Below are 19,770 nucleotides of genomic sequence, written 5' to 3'. Positions count from 1 at the left end.
ATTTGACTATTTTGCATTGATGAAGAGTCTCAAAATAAGTGTCATTTAACTATTTTACAGAGATTAATAAAGTAATTATAAATGATGGAGAGACTTATGATTTTATCACCTTATATTCTAGGGCTGGACAAATTGACTCGACCCTACAAAAATCGACAAATCTGACTGGCAAAAAAAATCGATGGGATGAAAATGGGCCGGGTTACGGGTTAAATACATGGGTTTAAATGGGTAAATCGGTTTTATAATTCAGGCCATCGATACCCAAAATCGACCAAGCTCAATTACTAAATTTTTAAAACGTATACTTATACAGACCCTTTTGTATATGTATTTTGATTTTTTGGGCTTCACGACTCAATTTAATTCTTATTTAACCTAGCAAATAATACTAAAAGTTTCAAACCACATATTTGGAAGTTGAAAGAGAACGATAAAAAGTTGAGATGAAAATCAAACCCTAGTTCCTCTTTGCGTCGTCTCACCTTCTTTTTCGAATTCGATCAACTCTTTCTTCACTGAGAATTCCATCCATTTAAAGTCTCGATTTTTGTAAGTCTCTCCATAATCAACTCCAATATTTCACGCTTGCTTTCATTCATATTTCATTTTTTTTATCTAACTCTAATATTTTTCTTTTTATTTGTAAGTCTAATATTTTTAATCAAACTCTAATATTTTTTTATCTAACTCTAACATTTTTATCTAAACCCTTAATAGTTGTTATTTTGTGTAGATAAACATGTGTACAAATAAAAAGAAAAATATTGGAGTTAGATTAAAAAAATTAAATATGAATGAAAGCAACCGTAAAATACTGGAGTTGATTATGGAGAGACTTACAAAAATCAAGACTTTAAATGGATGGAATGCAGAGTGAAGAAATGAGTTGATTGGATTCGAAAAAGAAGAAGGTGAGACGGTGTAAAGAGGAACTGGGTAAGATTTTCATCTCACATTTCTATCGTTCTCTTTCAGCTTTAAAAAAATTGAGTCATGCCAAAATATAATTTTAGGGATGGCATCTTAAATCCTTCAAAATATGTTATCCTTAATGCCTTTAATCCACCAAATATTTTCTCCAAATTAGTATTGAATTGACCTGATCATCCTGGCACATCAACTGCCTCAGCGCACCTCTGACCTGTTGGACAAATTACTATTGATGATGGGCTCTATCAGATTTGGGCTACATCTTAACCTGGCCCATCAACTACCTCAGCACACCCCGACCTGTTGGACAAGTTACTATTGGTGATGGGCTCTATCGGACTTGGGCTACATCTCAACTCTCGATGATCCGGCACAACAGACTGAACATTATACAACCCCTCAAGCATGAGCTGCGAAGGGATGAAACGCATTTCTGAGACATAACGGACATGAACAATTCCCTTAAAAAATGATAAATAATAATGCATGAATATATTCCCTTGAAAAGGATAGATTATACATAGTTTCCAAATTATAATTAAATCTCCCCTCTGCATAGTGTGATATAGTAACTGCAGTATGAAGCACATAATAAAATTACAGAGTATATAAACTTTCAGATCCCCACAATAATACTCCATGGTATGAGTATAACATATTTGTTGTCAACTCTGACGAAACTTGGGCCACACTGTGATTACTCCTGGTCTCATCTCCTCAAATCGGTATCTGCAGATCAATATAAATGACCAAATAATAAGAGCCAAAGTAAATCTTACACCTATTTTTCTTTGGTTACACGAAAAAGTTAGGATTGAACTAAAGTAAGGGATATTTGCAATGCAAGAATCATTTTAAATGGTACACCATTATACTGTATGATATAACAGTAGGATTGAAAAAAAATTTCATCACCAATCTAATGAGTAACATACAGTGCCCCAATTCAGCGTATCCATTATTAACTCGTGCATCTTAAGTGCAGACGAAAGGAAGTATGATTATAGATATTACGTTGTACCTGTTTTCACTGAGGAAACTTTTTACAGCTGTAGGAAGAGCAGCTTGTCCTCGGCTGTGATTGCCAACGCCTGTATAGAAATAAATACCGAAGGTACAATGTTTCAATTTTGGATAAAGAAAATTGCCACATTTTTGCAATGAATTGCAACACTTTTTCACTCCATTGCACATGATTTTACTCAGATATTACTTTGTATAAGATGTGCTAATGCAATACAACGTCAGATTGAAAATAAAATAACATCCTCATCAATGTTTTAACATGTTCTGTATATGCCTATGCAATCAAAAAGCAATTATCTGGCAGCAGAATCCAAAACAACAACAAAAAAACAAAATACCTGTTATGACATGTAGACCTAATGATCTAAGCCTTAATGGCTTATCCAAGTTTTCCCATTCCATGAAGTTAAGAGATCCAAGAGAATGTGCACGGCCATTCTTCTTCACGCCATTTGAAGGGGCTGAGCTCTTCGAGAAGCCTTGACTTTCAATTCTACGGAGATGTTCTTGCAATGCTTGGACAGCTTCGGCTGCATGGAGCCCATGCAAATCCAATCTAGAGATATCATTATCACTATTCCTGATGCTCAAAATTTTAGTGGCTGCCTCAGAATTAAGTTTTTCTGCATTATGCCATTCCTCCCTAGCTCTTGTTGAATGTTGCTGGGCTGAAAAGTGTTCGCCTTTAAGAAAAGCATTAGCGGCTGCCTTGGCATGTCGTGATGCTGACCTGTTTAATTGATGGGACATAAAATCTAGATGCTTAGTGGCATTCTGAAAAAATGCAGATAAATAAATAATACAAAGACGAACGATTCAAGCAATACATGAATTGATAATATCATCTCAAGAAAGATTACACAAGTTAGCATTCCCACCTCATTGTCTTCAATGCATCCTTTCGATGGCTGAGGTACATGTCGTCCTCTTCCCATTCAGGCTCGACCGGAATGGAATTCAAGAGGTTCATTTTGTATTTCAGGTCACTGACATCAGAAAACTTCTGACCTGAGGAAGAATTTCTATTCTCCAAGTCTTTATCATTATCTTGGATGCGACCAACAATACTAGAATTGAAGAAAATGTCATCTTTGACCATTTCTAAAGTTTGACTTTCACCCGTCTTAGAAATAGTTGGCCTTGGGTGAGGATAACTCGATACTTTGCATTCTTCGAAATTGTCTGCAGAAGCCATTGTTTCCAATAAAGCCACGGCCTTATCAACACTATTATTAACAGCGACCAAGATATCATCAATCAGGCTATTTTCAGCCCAAGGATGCTGGTCTTTGAGCTTTTTAAAAGCTAAATTAACATCTTCCTGAACAGTAGTCCCACAAGATTTTCCATCAGAATCATAACCAAGCACCGCCTTTCGACCATTCCCGCCCTCCGAAAGGGAAGGGAAATTTTCATTAGGTAGAAGCACCGAAGAGAAAGGCTTCACCGGAACATGTTTCTTCTTGCCTAACTTATCACCATGTCGCATAGAACCAGACGAGCCTATAGGTGGGAAAGGATCCTTGTCAACTTCTGATTCAATATAGTTCTTGTTTTTCTGCTTGAGATCAAAAGCTGTCCAACCAGAAGTCTGTTTGCTCCTGGACCACGACATCTTAAGGGATGATCCGGCTGATGTGGTCATCGTGGTCCGTACACCGTAATTTGATCAAAAATGACTTTATCTCTCTATCAGAAGACTTGTGCAGCATACACAGAACGAGAACAAATGAAACCGTAATATAGAGACCTGGCATACAAAAAGTCCAAGTCAACTACTGTAAGAAGCACGTTTGAATGGGTTTATATGAATTTATCTACTGAAATAAGCTTGAGACTGTTTGGTAGAATTTATAAGAAAACAACTTATAGCACCTGTCTTTATCAAGTGTCCACAAGTTGTTTTATGCTTATCTTGATAAACTCTAAGGAACAGCTTATGAAAACAGCTTATAGAAGTAGTTTATATATAAGCATGGTGCTATAAGTGCTTAATTAAAAAGTTCAGCCAAACATGGCGATGATAATGATAATTAAAATACAGAGATTTTAGCACGGTGTAAAAAGTATGATAAATAATCTCAAAACAGTTGTACATGATCAAACATCATTCAAAGCAAAACCCAGAAACAAAATTTTGAGAATTGAGTGAAAAGAAGATAACCCAGATGAAAAAATCTAACCTTTTTTCAGAAAACAATAACAGGAGAAAGAAAGAGGGTAGGTTGAATACTACTTGTGAAGGCCAAAGCGTTGAAAGGGAAAGCCAGGAATGGATCTATCTAAGGGCTGAAAAAGCGATGGAAGTACAAAACCAGAAGCTTGCTGTTGATGGAAGAGTTTTGCGACGAAACGAAGTTGCTGTGAACCAGATTTGCACCTGTTATCCATAAATCTGCTCTGTGAAGATTGCGGAAGCAAAGAAGAAGAAGAAGAAGAAGAAGAAGAAGAAGAAGAAGAAGAAGAAGAAGAAGAAGAAGAAGAAGAAGAAGAAAAGATTTTGGGGTTTTCTTTCTCCTCGTTCCTCCCAAAGGGTGTCTCTCTCAGATTCACAGGTTGATTTTAGAGAGAGAAAAACGAATTTCAGAGAGAGAGAGAGAGAGAGAGAGAGAGAGAGAGAGATTTGGTAGCCGCCGACGCACGAGGAAGATGTCAAATTTTGTTAATTTCTTGTCGACACATACGGGTTTTTTTTTTTCTTATTTGATTTTAAATTCAAAAAGTAAAAAACTTAGGCTTTGTTTGGATTGATGGAACCGGATGGAGCGGAGCGGAATGGGATGGAATAAAATGATATTCCATTGTTTGGATAATTTAAAAACGGATGGAACGGAGCGGAATAGAGTGGTATGGATTCCATTCCATTCCATCACTTACCATCATTTTTCTTACCCTCCGATTTGGGCGGAATGAACAACTTATCTTGTTCCGTCCTAAAATTTCCAAACAATGGAATGGTATCTTCGTTCCGCTCCGTTCCACTCCGCTCCATCTCACTCCGCTCCGCTCCATTCCGCTCCGTTGATTTTATGATATCCAAACATAGCCTTAGGGTTAAAAGTAAAACAAGAATACTAAGGTTCGATTAAAATGCCCTAGAGATTCGAATCTATAAGGAGTTTGTTTGGCTTAGAAAAGAAACTTAAAAGAAAGAAAGGAGGGAAAAGAATTGTTACATGAAAGGAAGTGTAAGAAAAGTTAGGAGAAAATTATATGGATTATTGGTTCTTTGGTGGAAGAGAAAGTAAAGAGAAAGAATCAAAAGACTTTTTTCAATAAAGTTCCTATAATATTATCTTTGAGGATGTTAATCAATATCGATATAGGGAATTGTGAATAAAAAGATATTTATTAGGTGTGTTGAGCTTTGTCATATTCTTAGCATTTTGATTGTTTTCATAGAAGTTGTCTAAATGAAGTATTTTCAATCAAATTATCTTAAATAATTTGTATTAACATTACATGTTTATGATATTTGTTCAAGGTGGTCGTAATAAGATTGATATTGAAGAATGAGTACGAGTAATATGTCAAAACAATAATGTTCACATTTTTGTCTAGTGAGAGCTTTTTGTGGATAGCTAAAAATTCTATGTGGAAAATATCTGAAGAGTTCGAGATGAATTCTAAGAAGTCTCATTGACATGTTCCAAATGAAGTGAGAAAGGAACTGTCAAATCCAGTATGAATGGGCATGTCATTACAGTCTACATTTACATAATAATGAATGAAAAGTGGATGGAGGTTAACTTCATGAAACAATTTTCGTCATGTTCCAATTTGAGGTTTGAATAAGAAATCGAATAAGCAGTATACCGTTGATTGGGCATCTAGGGAGAGGCGACACATAGAAACGATTTCATGTGATATGCATGTAGAGTTATGTTTACTGGTGATTTTTCGTATACAATCACAAATTTAGTTCACTTAAAATATTAACTCGAAAATTCTCAAAGACAATTTGTGTAAAGCAAAAATACAAAGAAATGTGTGTGTACTTTTAATTTAAACGTTTGAATAAGAACCAACTGGATGTAGACAATAAACTTTGGATAAAAATAATAAACTATAAATAAAGTAAATGATATTTAATGTAAATATTTTGAATACTATATTTTAAAGAAATAAAATATTGGACGCGGACTCATACATTTCTCACAAATTGTTTTGCTTTGTAACTTGGGTGCTTTAGTTCTATAGACATTAAATGAGATTTTTACGACCTTGATTACATGCTTGAGTCTATTTTACATACTACTATAATGATAATCGTCGGCGACGGTTATTTCCTCGATAATTGACACGTATATCTTTACATGAGTTTCAGATTTCTTATTTGTTTCCGGATGTCTTTATTGGTTTAAGAACTGCTTCAAAACACTTGACACGTTGATAACTGCCCTTGGACTTCCTAACTGTCTACAAGAGTCTTTGATTAACTTCCATAACGTTGTCGAGATATCCTTTGCTTTACTTGATTCTTAGCCTGGAAATATGCTAAGTCCCCAATATCTAGTTGGTGTGTCGAACTTGTCACTTTGTTGAGAGTTTTCTCTGTGTATCCCTTTGAGATTTTGGATATGTTTTGAAGAGAAAATGATCTTAATCTTGTAGATTTGTTATTGAGATTCTTTCAAACCATGCTTAGTACACTAGTCGAACCCTCTCGATCGACGTAAGTAGTGTGTCGACGACCAAGTGTCTTTCATACGTAGTCATTTTTCTGCAAGGTTGCTATCATCCCTTGTCGAATCTTTCAGCTGAAAGTTTCAGGCTAACAAGGTATAATAAGTATAGATCCTAATTTTTTTTAATAAGCAATGAGATTAAACAAGGGAATATAATGGATACTCCACCCAAAAACAAAGCGGAAAGCTCCTACTACTCGAAACAAATGAGCGGTAGGATATTCCAAGTATGAAAATTACAAAGCTCTCCTTATTTGTAGAAAGATAAAAGCCAATTCCAAAAGAAGAGAATTATATCCGTCATACATTCCGAAAAACTATATAACTCCTTCTTAAAGATAATCGCATTACGCTTCAACCATAAACGCCAAACTGTGGCCAACCAAATCACCCCCACGATGGTCCTCTTGGCCGAACATTTCACTTTATCGCAAAAGAGGAAAAAAGAAACAAAGTTCTCGTAGGACAGCTCCGGTACAGGATCTATCCAACCAAACACCCTCCTCTAAATACGCTCAGGTATCTCACAATCACCAAATAAATGCGATAAAGATTCGTCCTCCTTCATACACATGACACACGTAAAATCATTGGCATCCACCAAAACTCCCCTCTTAAACAATTGATTTTTTGTTGCGATTCTATTATGAATAAACCGCCAACCACAAAAAAGAATTTTTAAGGGAATTCTAACCTTCCACAAATAATTCACAGCTTTTACCAATCCCGGATTTAAAGGAGATCCGGAAAGATTGGGCTTGAAACGATCATAACACGACTTGACGCTAAAGACACCCGTCGAAGTCTCTTTCCACGAAAAAAATCTGGCGAATCCTCCTCCAAAGACCGTTGCTGAAACAGCGAAAGTAGTTCCTGCACGAGAAAACAAAGATGGTTCTGTCCGCAGCCAGCAACATGTTGATGTTCCAATGCCAGCCATATATGAAGAAGTATATATTTCAATAGGTTGGTCTTCATCCATTATGTCCTAGTCTCCATAGAAAGAATCAAAATGCATGTCCAAGAGCGATGAGAGATTGATTTCGACTGAACCTATTCCCCCAAAATATCAACTTCTGCGGTTGATAATGATGCGGCCTCCAATGTCGAGGATAGGGGAAAGGAAAATCTCCTGCTGAGAGTTCTGGTCATAGGTAGAAATGGAAGAAGAAGAACAAGAAGCATACCTCTTAGGCTAGTCCCAAGAGGATCATGAAGGAGAAAGTGATCACCTTTGACGATGAAGGAAATGTTGAAGAGGTAATCCCCTAACTTACAAAAAAGAAAACATGACGAACAAAGCCTCGTCGACTTGATAAAAGCCCAATGAGTGCCCACTCCAGTCCAGATTTCCATGTAGTTGATGTATCTGTCAATTTATCTTCACTTACCTCACAAATTTTACCCATTAAACTAAATTTTGATTCGATCTCACTTTAGTGGTGCCACCCCTCAATTTTGGATTCCCAACATCACAGCCAATTCTTGATAATCCTCCATTCAACAATTCCATGTCAAACATTAATTAGTCGACCCCTGTAATGACCATTTTTCCCTCAGTTATCGAGCATGCAATTAGGGAAACAAACAACCAGAAAAGGTGATTGAAGAGAATATAAATTCGTCTAACATAATGGTTGAAGACCAACCTACTGGGCAAACACGCAAAGGGCTAGAGAAGCAAAGGCCCGAGCAAACTTCTCCTCATCCTGAAGATCCCAATTGTGAACAACAGTTGACTAGTACAAACAAAGGTGCTCCAGATATCGACTAACCTGTTGACAACACACGGGCTCCAGATAACATCGCCCAATCTTCTAATAACACAAAGGCTCCAGATCATGTCGCCCAAGCTTCTAACAACACAATCCAGATCATGTCGCCCAAGCTTCCGACAACACCATGGCTCGAGATGAAGTTCATATTCAAAAGACCCTAAATGTTGGTCGAATTGAGGAACCTGAAGGCCCTAATTCATCTCAGCCTGATACAGTTGGACAAGAGCACACCTTATCTTCTGCCACTCCATTGTATCCACAAACTTACATCGACACCCAACTTCTATGTCTTTATTTAACACCTTCAATGCCAACCCTAATAAAGGAAGGCAGGAGGTGGTCAATAAGGCAAACCCCATCGAAGTATTTAGGGTGCATATAGGTAGTCGAGGATTTCAAATCAAGAGCTCTCCTAGCCCCTATTCTACACCCATCAACAAACCTTATGAAAATCCTTTTTCTAGATTAATTCAATAGTTGAATGCAAAGATTATCGATATGGATCTATTTCAGACCACATAAGATAATCATACTGCTCTTTATGAGGCCATGAGATTATTAGCACAATTGAAGACACCAGAGGCGCCTGACCCTATTTTCACCTTCATACTCGACTTTGAACTACTTCTTAATCAATTTGTTCAAATCTTTAGGCTCAAAGAAGATTCTACCAACAAACTTGATTGATAAATCAATGCCATGACTGAAGAATGAGTATTGGTTAATCAAGCTAAACATTAATTCAATGAGCTGGAAATAAAAATCAAAGAACCTTAGGAACGATTGACTGGTTGTGATGAGAAATTTCTAAACTAGACTCAACAAGTGGATGACTTACAGCGGAAAATCGAAGCAATAGAGAAAGAGAAAGTTGGGATTAATACTTCCTAAGTAGCTGTTGTCGAGGCGAAAATGGTTGAGGAGGAGAGGGATGGAATTTGTCATGCTGAAGTTGGTTGTGATCTTTGAAAGGAAGTCAACAAATTGAAAATTGAAGATGCATTGATTGATCATAGGATTCGGCTTGCAAAAATACATTTTGACAAGATGAAAGCCGATTTCCCTACTTGATTCTTTTGACCTTTTTGTATTTTAAATGATGTAACAATGACTTAATCCATTTTGGGATAATTTGAATCTTAACGGCATTTTAGCTTCATATTCTTCTATGTATTGTGAGTGCACTATCCCATTAGAGATGTTTTGCATGATGTCAAAACTAGAAAAAACTTTAGCATTTATGTATATTGGACAATATCTCTGAGTCTTAATGTGCATATTAGTATTAGGAAGCTTAAAATGCATTTAGAAAAGGTTTTATGCATTAAAAATATGTTTTTATGTGAAAAACATATCTATGTATCGACACATACGATCTATGATCTGACACATGTGCATGTGTTTTGAATCATGTAGACTCTATAATGCATGTGTCAACACACATAAGCTTTTCAGGTCGACGCATAGAAGAAAAATTTCATACTATGAGCCGACTCATGACTTGTATGTGTCCACACAAGAGTCAAAATAAGTTAGCAGGTGAGTTACATGTGTCAACCTCTCCATAGACATATTATCTCATATGATAAAAAAACTTAATAGAAGAAGGCAATGAGAGTATATTAAGGCAGGGAGGAAAGTGAAGGTAAAGGAAATATAAGAAAGGGGGTTTGAATTGGGTTTCAAAGATTTAAAACTTTTGGTTCGGCCAAGACAAACAAACAAGGAGCAAGGAATAAAAATAATGACACAATATTTTATCCCGGTTCACTGTTAACGAAGTTACTCCAGTCCACCTGCCAAGGTGATTTTTCCTTATGAACAAGGACTTAATCCATTGTAACCAAACTTGATTACAACCACAAAGACTTCCCGTCAATGTCTTCTTGGAAATTCTTACTATACTTTAGTCTTTCAAGGAACACAATCAACTTACAAGTTGATATACAACGAGTGTATTTACAAGATGCTTCTTAAATCATATTACAAAAATGAAATATAAATGATAACAGAACAATGTTTGAGCAATTTAATTAATAAAAGTTCCTTTCTATTTACATATTTTCAGAGCGTATTCAAAATTTCGTTTAGTAGTTCGTTGTATGTGCAATCTTTCAAGTATTTGTTATATAGGCATCAAAATATTCGTTGGAAGGTGAAGATGGAATTGTACATTTCTTAGCAGTAATCTTCATAACACTCAACAGAGAGTGGTAGACAACATTGTACCATAGTACAGTCCTTGCGCTGCAAGACATGCGTAATGGCAGGAATATCTGATTTGTAGCATGTACTATTTGTCTCATGCAAAACCTTTGATCTTATCTTCTAATCTTCAAAGGCTTTAGAATGTAGATTGGTGAAGCATGTTTGGTATAATCAAATATTTAATCAAAGTCTTCAGAACCTTGTCTTCAGAACTTGTTCTCCAGAACCTTGTCTTTAAAGTCTTCAGAACTTGGTCTTTAGAACTTGTACCAAAATGTGAAAGCTTGAGACTATTCAGATGCTCCCTTGATCAGAGTCATATTCAGAAGCAATGACTTGAATTCTATCAGAAGCAATGACTTGAATTCTATCAGAAGCATAGTCAAAAAGCGTTCCAGAACTTGACTTGTCTTTGTAAAGCATACTTTGTATCTTCCCATGGTCAGAGTGTCTTGATTCCAAAAATTGATGACGTTGCACGCCATACTATCAGAGTTAGAACTAGTAAGAAAAGCTATACACTAGATAACAACCATTAGGGTTAGAAATTGTTCTCTAAGATATATGTATTGTTATCAGCAAAACTAAAGGCCAGATGCAAAACCAAATCTTGTTCTTACAATTTGATGATAAGAAAACTACGCATTTGGATGAACAATTTTTACAGGTTTAATCACATAAACACATTAGAGTGAACTTATCTCAGCTTGTTCAGAGGCTCCCCTTGAGTTTAAGACTTAGAGAATAATTTTGAAATATAAAACCTTTTAATCAGCATGAAAGAAACACTTCCCTGATTAGAACACTTATCAATTTCTCAGTGTCTGATAGTAATTGTCTGGTTAGTCATCTCAAAACCTAGTTGAACTTTTTTCAGAGAGCTTGGATGGATCATCTCATATACTAATTGAGTATGCCTAGTTCTTATAATAAGCTTTATTTCATATCCTAGCTTGTTATTAGAACATTTGATGTATTATAGTCTAGCTGATAGATGCGGTATCAGAGCGATATCAGAGTCTGGTTGGATTTCTCTTAAGCAAGGGTTTTGTTCATGACTCAAATCAACTTGGCTATATATATGTGTGTGTGTGTGTGTGTGTATATATATATATATATATGTGTGTGTGTGTGTGTGTGTGTGTGTGTATGTGTGTGTGTGTGTGTATTATAGAACAATAATATTTCTTCAAAATTCTCTGTCTAGGAATATTCAGTGAACTTTTTCAAAGTTCTTGATCAATTCAAATTTGTTAGAGAAATGACATAAATATCAGAGCGCATATGTATGTGTCAACTCAAAGGAATATATATATATATATATGTGTGTGTGTGTGTGTGTGTGTGTCAAAAATCATATAACTTTCTGCCCCTTTGTCATCAATAAAAAAGAATTCAAAAACAAATTTTCATTGAAAATTCTGATAAAGATACAGAAAAGGATGATGACAGAAATACAAACTAAACAGGTAAAAAAAATATGGTTGGGGAGGTAAACAAGCCATGATTTGCTGAAGCAACCCAAGTAACCTGAGAGTTGGTCTTTGCTTGTTCCTCAATCAAATGATATTGTCTATCCAGACGCGGTTTGACTTGCATTCTATCAGAAGCATAGTCAAAACGTGTTCAAGAACTTTACTTGTATTTGTAAAGCATGTTTTGTATCTTCCCTTGGTCAGAGTGTGTTGATTCCAAAAACTGATGACGTAACACGTTATACTATCAGAGTCAGAACCTCTAAGCAAAAGCTACGCACTAGATAAAAACCATTAAGGTACAATTTTTATTTATAAGATATCACATATTGTTATCATCAAAACTAAAGGTCAGATGCATAACCAAATCTTGTTCTTACATAAAAGACCTAAAATATCCCATGTAATGTTTGACGATGATCTCTTACTATTTGAAAGAACTTCTGTAAAGAAAATGAGGATTATAAAAGGTGTGTTAGACCATTTCTGCAGGATTTCAGGATTGAGTATTAAGTATGGAAAATCTAGTATTCTTTTCTCCAAGAATACTGATTCCATTAAAAGAAAGAAGGTACTGCAAGTGGCAAGCATTTAAGAAACTAATCATCTTGGGCTTTATCTTGGTGTTCCTATCCCAAGAAAGAGCCCTAAATCCAAAGATTGCTAACATATCATTGACAAGGCAAAGTGCAAACTCACTATGTTGAAGGCAAGGCAACTTCCTATGGCAGGTATAGCTATTTTAGCTATTTATTCAATGATGATCAACAGGGTTCCTAAGAGTTTCCTGAAGGATATCCAAAAAAGTCAGAGACATATTCACACACTCAAGTAGAACAAGCTTGTTACCTAAAAAGCATGAGGGTTAGGCCTTAGAAAACTAAATGAGATAAAGAAAGCATGGTACGCAAAAGGGGTTGGAATTTCATCAAGGAAGATAAAGCTCTTTGGTGTAGGGTGTTAAGAGGCAAGTATGGCAGGGATAACGTTTGTATAAGTCTTGGAGAAGCAAAATTGTTGGATTCTGGTTTGTGGAAAGCTTTGGTTACAATTTGACCTTTTTTTGGTAACCTGATTGTCTGGGTAGTTGGAAATGGAGAAACAATAGAAGTTTGGAATGAATGTTGGGTAGCTCAAGGAATCCTGTTGAGAGACTTTATGCCAAATTATTTGAATGAACATCAGAATAGTAAAGTGGTGGATCTCATTGATGCCACATACTGTTGGGATTGGAGAAGACTTTAGAGGTTGTTCAATCAAGAAATTGTAGATAGAATTACCGCAAATCATTCTTCTAGGAGAGATATGGGAAACAATAAGTGTGTTTGGGGAGGAACCATCAATAGATCATTCTCAATTGCCATAACCTATACTTAATTATCTGACAGTGGAAATAATACTTCCAGTGTTGATTTGAAGGCAATATGGAAAATTCAAGTGCCAAAAAGAGTCAAGATCTTCATTCGGCTAAAGCACTGTAATGGTTTGAAGACTAAACAAACACTGGCTCAAAGAAACATTTCAAAACCAGATTGTGTGGATTATACTAGTGTGCAGGAGTCAAAGATACATGCCCTCTTAGGGATTGTCAAAGCATGTGACAAGTCTGACATGTTTTAGTACAACTAGCTCAATGGGAGACCTTTTCATATTGATTAATCAAGAGTGTGTGACTTTCAACATGAGGAACAACATCAACAATCAATATGAAGGCAATTGGCAAGAGACATGGGCTACAACATGCCATGTGGCATGACACTGAAGAAACAAATAATCTTTGTTAATAACTATATCATGCCTTACAACCTGGCTATGGTAATTAAGGACCGAGTTCATCAATATACGCTAAGTGTGCAACTAATGAAGAAAACCACTATCAAAGGTAATAACGTAGCACACATTATCTGGAAACCTCCCAAATATAACAGTATGACTCTCAACACAAATGAGACAGTTTTTCTCGATCTCAAGGCAGGAGGTGGAGGCATTATCAGAGATAGCAGAGAAAACTAGATTACTCGATTTACAATCTTTCTCGAAAGATTTAGTCAAATTATAACTAAACTATGGGATGTATTAGAAGGAATCAAGTTAATCCAAAGCAAAGATATTTAAAAAGTGGTAATTTAAAAGAACTCAAGGGAGGTACTTGAATTCCTTACTAAGGAGCGTTACAACATAGAGATAAGTAGAAGCTTACATAAACAAATCAAGATTGAAGTTAGCAATGTGTAAGAGTACAATATGTGTGAATCGAAAATTGTCTTCAAGAAGACACATATTTTATATGGTTTTTAGTAATAAATAATAAAAAGTTAAAAACCATCTCATAAAATAAAGTTGGGTAATCTCTAAAAAACCCTGTATATTTTATTTATTGACAAAAAAAACTCACTTTAATTGTTTAAAAGAATCCTATAAAAATGTTGGTCGTTTTGCACTTTTTAACTCAGAGTTTTACATACCTAGAGAGTTGATAGAAAGATTGAAGAAATTGAGTCCCAACCAAGTCTCATAGCTCATTTCACGATCCAAAAATTCCTCAATTTTTCATCCTCCTCCTTCATCTACACAACCTTATCTTCGTACGCTACGATTCCCTTTCTTCTCTTTCAATTTTCATCTTAATTTTCATTAAAAAATGTATTTTTTTCTCCCAATTTTCGTCGTTTTCTCTTAAAGATTCTTACCCTTTTCCATCAACGTTGGTTTACACGTTTTCATAACAATTTCAATTGGGTTTCTTCGCAAGATTCCTTTTTTGGGTTTTGTTAATCTTTCAAAATTTTCCGGTTATCTTTGAAGCTCTCGTGGAATTTCAATTTGTGTGATTGTATTGTTGATTCTGGGCATTGATATTTTGGCTGTATAATGGGTTTTCTTTATGATTAATATGGTTTTGTAGATTTTGGGTGATTAAAAAAAATTGATTTGGGGATTAAAGAAGAGGGCATGTTAATAATTGTTGAAGGATGGTATGGTATATGTTGATAATTGATTGATTAGTAATGGTTAGAATACAAGTTTTTTATTTTCATGATGTGAATGGTTAGACTACATTGAATGCTAATAGGTTTGGCAAAAGGCAGCCTACATGATTGTGTTGTAGGATAATTTTATCTGAATTTGACTTGTTTTGGGCTTAAGGGATCTTGTAGTAGAGGGATGATCATCAAGTTTGACTGCTAGTCAAAAGGGGATTCGAATCTGCGTATGTGCAGAATCGAAAATTTCATTTAGATCCTTTAACCGGTTGCTATATTGGCAGTTTCCCCACTTTTTATCATCCGCTGTGTGTATTTTACAAATCGAAAATGCAGGTTTTGATGTCGTTTTAGGGTAGCTGAAGAATATGTTAGATTAGCTTAAGAAATATTTCTTGCCTTTTGTTCTTGGATGTATCTTTACGATGTTTGGATCGTGGATGAATGATAATGAGCTTCTATTTTTGGGTTTTTGTTTCATTGTTCGTCTCTTAACTTGCAGATATCTGCACAAACTTGGTTTGCTTCTATGAGCCAGATCGTATGTTTTATGTGGCTTCATAATGGTATTGAAGGATTTCTGCGAGAGGATTGTTGCTGCAAAATGTTCTTCTAAAAGCTCAACCGAGACTGTAGATAGTACTCAGGTGCCCGCCTCATCGAAGGCAGGGTCTAGTGATAGTAAGTTTCCCAAGGCTTCCTTATGGTCAACCTTCTTTACATCTGGTTTTTCAGTCGATGAAACATATAGTGAATCATCATCTTCTGAAAAGAAAGCAGTTCATTCTCGAAATAGTGGGTGGGCAGCTGCTGTGAGGAAAGTCATTAGTGGCGGCTCAATGAGAAGATTTCAGGAGCGTGTACTAGGTTCAAGCAGGACTGACGTTTCGATCTCTGATGGAGATATATGGCTTCTAGGTGTTTGTCATAAAATTTCACCGCATGAATCAACCGGAGAAGTAGATACTCGTAATGTGTTTGCAGAATTTGAGCAAGATTTTTTCTCAAAAATATTAATAACTTACCGGAAAGGTTTGTTAAATGGATACTACCTTTTAATGCATTGCTTAGGTTATAGATAGTAGACTAACAAGTTTTAATATACATACCTTATAGGCTTTGATGCAATTGAAGATTCAAAGTATACAAGTGATGTTAATTGGGGCTGTATGCTTCGAAGTAGTCAGATGCTTGTTGCTCAGGTAGTATGCTTTCTTTTTTATGTTTGTTTGTCGATAGTTTTTGTCACATTATACCTTAAAATTTTCTCCCTCCCTTTTGAAACAACACTACTGACCCTACTTCCTCATATGCAGGCATTAATTTTTCATAAATTAGGTAGATCATGGAGAAAAACTACTGATAAGGTCAGGTGATTGATATGCAACGTGTCAGTAATTAGATTGTTCCTTTTATACCTTTATTTTTACGTTAGCATCTGCTTTGTTTTTTGGTAAAGTTCCACTAGGTTCACTCGTTAGTGTGTTTTTTAATTTGATTTTATGAAAATTGTGTTTTTCAATTTACAGCCAGTTGATAAAGAATATATTGACATCTTGCAACAATTTGGTGATACGGAGGCTGCTGCTTTCTCTATCCACAATCTTCTTCAGGCTGGTAAAGGTTATGGTCTAGCTGTTGGGTCATGGGTGGGACCATATGCAATGTGTCGTACATGGGAAGTTCTAGCTAGAAACCAGAGGGAGAAGAATGATCAAGGAGAAAAGCCACTTCCAATGGCTATTTATGTTGTTTCTGGAGATGAAGACGGGGAACGGGGTGGCGCACCAGTTGTCTGCATTGATGATGCCTCCAAACGTTGTTCCGAGTTTTCAAAGGGCTTAGTTGCTTGGACACCTCTACTTTTATTGGTTCCTTTGGTTCTTGGACTTGATAAAGTCAATCTGAGGTGTGTAACATTTTCAAGGTTCTATGATACCAAATAATTGATTTACATTGAAACCTTTCTATAGTACTATATGTGGTTTATATACCGCCATATTTAGATTCTTTTCCATGATGGAAATGCTAGTTCATAAATATAATTTGAAAGTTGTCAATTTTCATGATATCGCAACCTCTGATCAGTCACATTTATAAACTGTCATCAGGTATATTCCATTATTGCAGTCAACTTTTAAATTTCCCCAGAGCCTCGGAATCTTGGGTGGAAAACCAGGAGCTTCAACATATATTATTGGCGTTCAAAGTGAAAAGGCATTCTACCTTGATCCACATGACGTTAAGCCGGTATGCAGTATAATTATCTTTTTCCGACACTTTTGTTTTATTAATTGTTGTTGTATAATTATCTATATGTATGTGTAAATTCAGAAAGAAAATGCCTTAGTTCTTAGAGCTTTTCAAGTTGATATTGAGATGTATTTTGATAGGTGAAGATTTTCAGCTCACTAAGTACATCTTAAATGGTTTTCAGGTTGTTAATATTACCGGGGATACTCAAGAGCCTAATACGTCATCATATCACTGCAAGTAAGATTTTTACTAACATTGATTTTCTGATGTCGTCAACTGCAGTTTGTTACTTTGTCTTTATATCTAACTTCTAAAAACTCGTAACAGCATTAGCAGGCACATGCCCCTAGATTCAATTGACCCATCTTTGGCTATTGGATTTTACTGCCGAGACAAAGGTTCGCCGGTTACTTAGGCATAACTTCACAAATTGAATTGTTGCTAGGTTAATATCTAAGCTTTTGTTGTCATCTGATATCACTCTGTCAATGTTATCTCCCAGGTGATTTCGATGATTTCTGTTCCCGAGCTATTAAGCTTGCAGAAGAATCAAATGGTGCACCGTTATTCACAGTAGCTCAATCTAGGAGTCTCTCAATTCAAGTCACGAGTAGCTCCGTGTCAGGTGACAACACTATGTTGGACGATGATTCTCTTGGTACGAACCTGGACAATGATGCAGGCACCAATGAGGATGACTGGCAATTCCTATAAATCATGCATGACGATATGGATTTAAGTAGGATTGTTGCTTGATAATCAAGACTTCTTACCACTGGCGAGTTTGGTTGATGCTCGCTCGTCTCGCTCGTCTTTGCAGTGGCACTCTTGAAACGTTGTTTGGTAGGGTTGTAGGAATTTAAACTCATTGTGATTCTTTGGCTTAAATTGTTTAGACATTTGTTGATATGGCTAACCGGGTATTGATTGTACATTAAACTAGTTGTTTCATATTTGTTGATGTATCCTTTTATTGGCTACAAGAATTGTAGCGGATATTACTACCTTGGCAATGTCAAATAAGTGGTAGAGTGGTTCATATTGAGACGGAACGTTTTCTTAAAATAAAACAGTATAAACGAATCCTGAGCGATTTAATATAAGACTATGTACAATGGGGGTGTTGAAATTTTTTTTCAACTGTTGAATTCATGCAATGGTATGTTTAATAGCTTGTTTAATATGATGTGGATTACTTTGTGTTGAAAGAATTCAACATGTTGAATGAATGAGAGTGGGGGCCACATACAATATTTTGCAAAATCCTATTGGTTGTTGTGACTATTTGAATTTTTAGTGTGTTGTGAATGGTGGTAAAGTAGGGTGTTGAATTTTATTAAACAAAACTATTGTAGTGAGTAAAAGTTGAATGTGTGTTGAATTATTAGGTGGAAGAGAGAGAAGATGATGTGGAGTATAAAAAGTGAAAAAGTAGGGTGTTGAATTTGGAAACCATTGTAAATAGTCTAAAACAATTTCTCATCCCATCATTATACATTCTCCCCGACGTGGCACGAAATTCCTAAATTGCCAAATGCATATTCGGGCGCATAATTTTTCTACAAAATATTTAAATATCAGATGCATATCCGAATAAACTGTTTTCTAACGAAAAAATATGTTTGGATATTCATATTTGAAAAGTTTCCTTTTGTGTTTATTGTGTTTTATTTTTATTTTTAATATTTGATGTATACAGATAAACACACCTATTAGTCAGTCATACATATGCAACAACCAACCATTTCTCTATTGAGAAAAATAATTGGAAAATAAAAAATATTAAAATAAAATTATAAAAATTTGAAAATACAACTAAAAATCAAATTAAATTAAATTAAGTGTCTACAAATTTTTTTCTAAAATATGAAAACGAAAATAAATCAAATAAAATAGGAAAACAAGGAATTTATGATTTTTAGGGTGGTGTCTCATATTTTTGATACTTTGATCTTTGATTTTTTTCTGATGAAAATACATAATAAAATTTCGATTTTCCACAAAACCAAAATTTTAACATTAGGTCGCGTAAAGGCCGAAAACGCATGAACGGAAGGGGAAGAACGCGAAGATACAATTCCTATGACTCTAATACTGGTTAAAATCGATAGAGTCCTTGACAAGTGCGCCAATTTCAATGAAAATGCATAGTAAATAAGTTGAGGAGTGTTTTCGGATATACATCTCCGAATTTACGCAAAGTGTTTTTCGAATATGCATCTCCGAATTCACGCAGAGTGAATTTGAAGATGCATTTCGAGTCAATTTATTGCTTAGTTTATAAAGGGTGCGTTGGTAAATGCATTTCCAAATTCATTCAAAAATATTTTTGAAATTTCAAGTATGCACCACATATAGAAAGGTGCGAAGAAAAATTGTCTAATATAATTTTGGATGCGGTTTTGATACATTGCAGTTGCAG

The 19,770-nt window shown here is 35.4% G+C and overlaps 2 protein-coding genes across 4 annotated transcripts; one reads left to right on the top strand and one right to left on the bottom strand.

Annotated features, from left to right (window-relative positions):
- Window positions 1-1,403: 1,403 nt before the first annotated feature.
- On the bottom strand, window positions 1,404-4,592 carry LOC131609751 (uncharacterized). Its single transcript, XM_058881542.1, has 5 exons — window positions 4,143-4,592; window positions 2,838-3,709; window positions 2,298-2,689; window positions 1,955-2,024; window positions 1,404-1,662 (listed from the first exon to the last, which is right to left on the bottom strand). The coding sequence occupies exons 2-5, from the start codon at window positions 3,602-3,604 to the stop codon at window positions 1,599-1,601; spliced, it is 1,293 nt and encodes a 430-aa protein (XP_058737525.1). The 5' UTR covers window positions 3,605-3,709; window positions 4,143-4,592; the 3' UTR covers window positions 1,404-1,598.
- A 9,945-nt stretch (window positions 4,593-14,537) lies between these two features.
- LOC131609749 (cysteine protease ATG4) lies at window positions 14,538-18,393 on the top strand. 3 transcript variants are annotated; one of them, XM_058881540.1, is made up of 10 exons: window positions 14,538-14,693; window positions 15,595-15,773; window positions 15,873-16,124; window positions 16,209-16,294; window positions 16,409-16,459; window positions 16,622-17,001; window positions 17,204-17,342; window positions 17,530-17,585; window positions 17,676-17,746; window positions 17,851-18,393. In XM_058881540.1, exons 2-10 carry the CDS (start codon window positions 15,656-15,658, stop codon window positions 18,060-18,062), a joined length of 1,365 nt encoding a protein of 454 aa, XP_058737523.1. In that variant the 5' UTR covers window positions 14,538-14,693; window positions 15,595-15,655; the 3' UTR covers window positions 18,063-18,393. The 3 variants fall into 3 exon arrangements, with proteins under 3 accessions (XP_058737523.1, XP_058737522.1, XP_058737524.1); XM_058881539.1 differs by having other exon boundaries at window positions 15,595-16,124; XM_058881541.1 differs by lacking the exon at window positions 14,538-14,693 and having other exon boundaries at window positions 15,615-15,773; window positions 15,866-16,124.
- Window positions 18,394-19,770: the final 1,377 nt, after the last annotated feature.

Source organism: Vicia villosa, linkage group LG6, assembly GCF_029867415.1.
Source record: "Vicia villosa cultivar HV-30 ecotype Madison, WI linkage group LG6, Vvil1.0, whole genome shotgun sequence".
Lineage (NCBI taxonomy): Eukaryota > Viridiplantae > Streptophyta > Magnoliopsida > Fabales > Fabaceae > Vicia > Vicia villosa.
This window is presented reverse-complemented; position numbering and strand designations above follow the sequence as displayed.

Excerpts from the sequence above, each read along its gene's own strand:
- LOC131609751 (XM_058881542.1), bottom strand. The coding sequence starts at position 3,604 with ATGACCACATCAGCCGGATCATCCCTTAAGATGTCGTGGTCCAGGAGC. Across the intron at positions 2,025-2,297 it reads AGGTCTACATGTCATAACAG|GCGTTGGCAATCACAGCCGA; the intron begins GTATTTTGTTTT and ends ATTTCTATACAG. Across the intron at positions 1,663-1,954 it reads AGTTTCCTCAGTGAAAACAG|ATACCGATTTGAGGAGATGA; the intron begins GTACAACGTAAT and ends ATTGATCTGCAG.
- LOC131609749 (XM_058881539.1), top strand. The coding sequence starts at position 15,656 with ATGGTATTGAAGGATTTCTGCGAGAGGATTGTTGCTGCAAAATGTTCT. Across the intron at positions 16,460-16,621 it reads GGAGAAAAACTACTGATAAG|CCAGTTGATAAAGAATATAT; the intron begins GTCAGGTGATTG and ends TTCAATTTACAG. Across the intron at positions 17,747-17,850 it reads ATTTTACTGCCGAGACAAAG|GTGATTTCGATGATTTCTGT; the intron begins GTTCGCCGGTTA and ends GTTATCTCCCAG.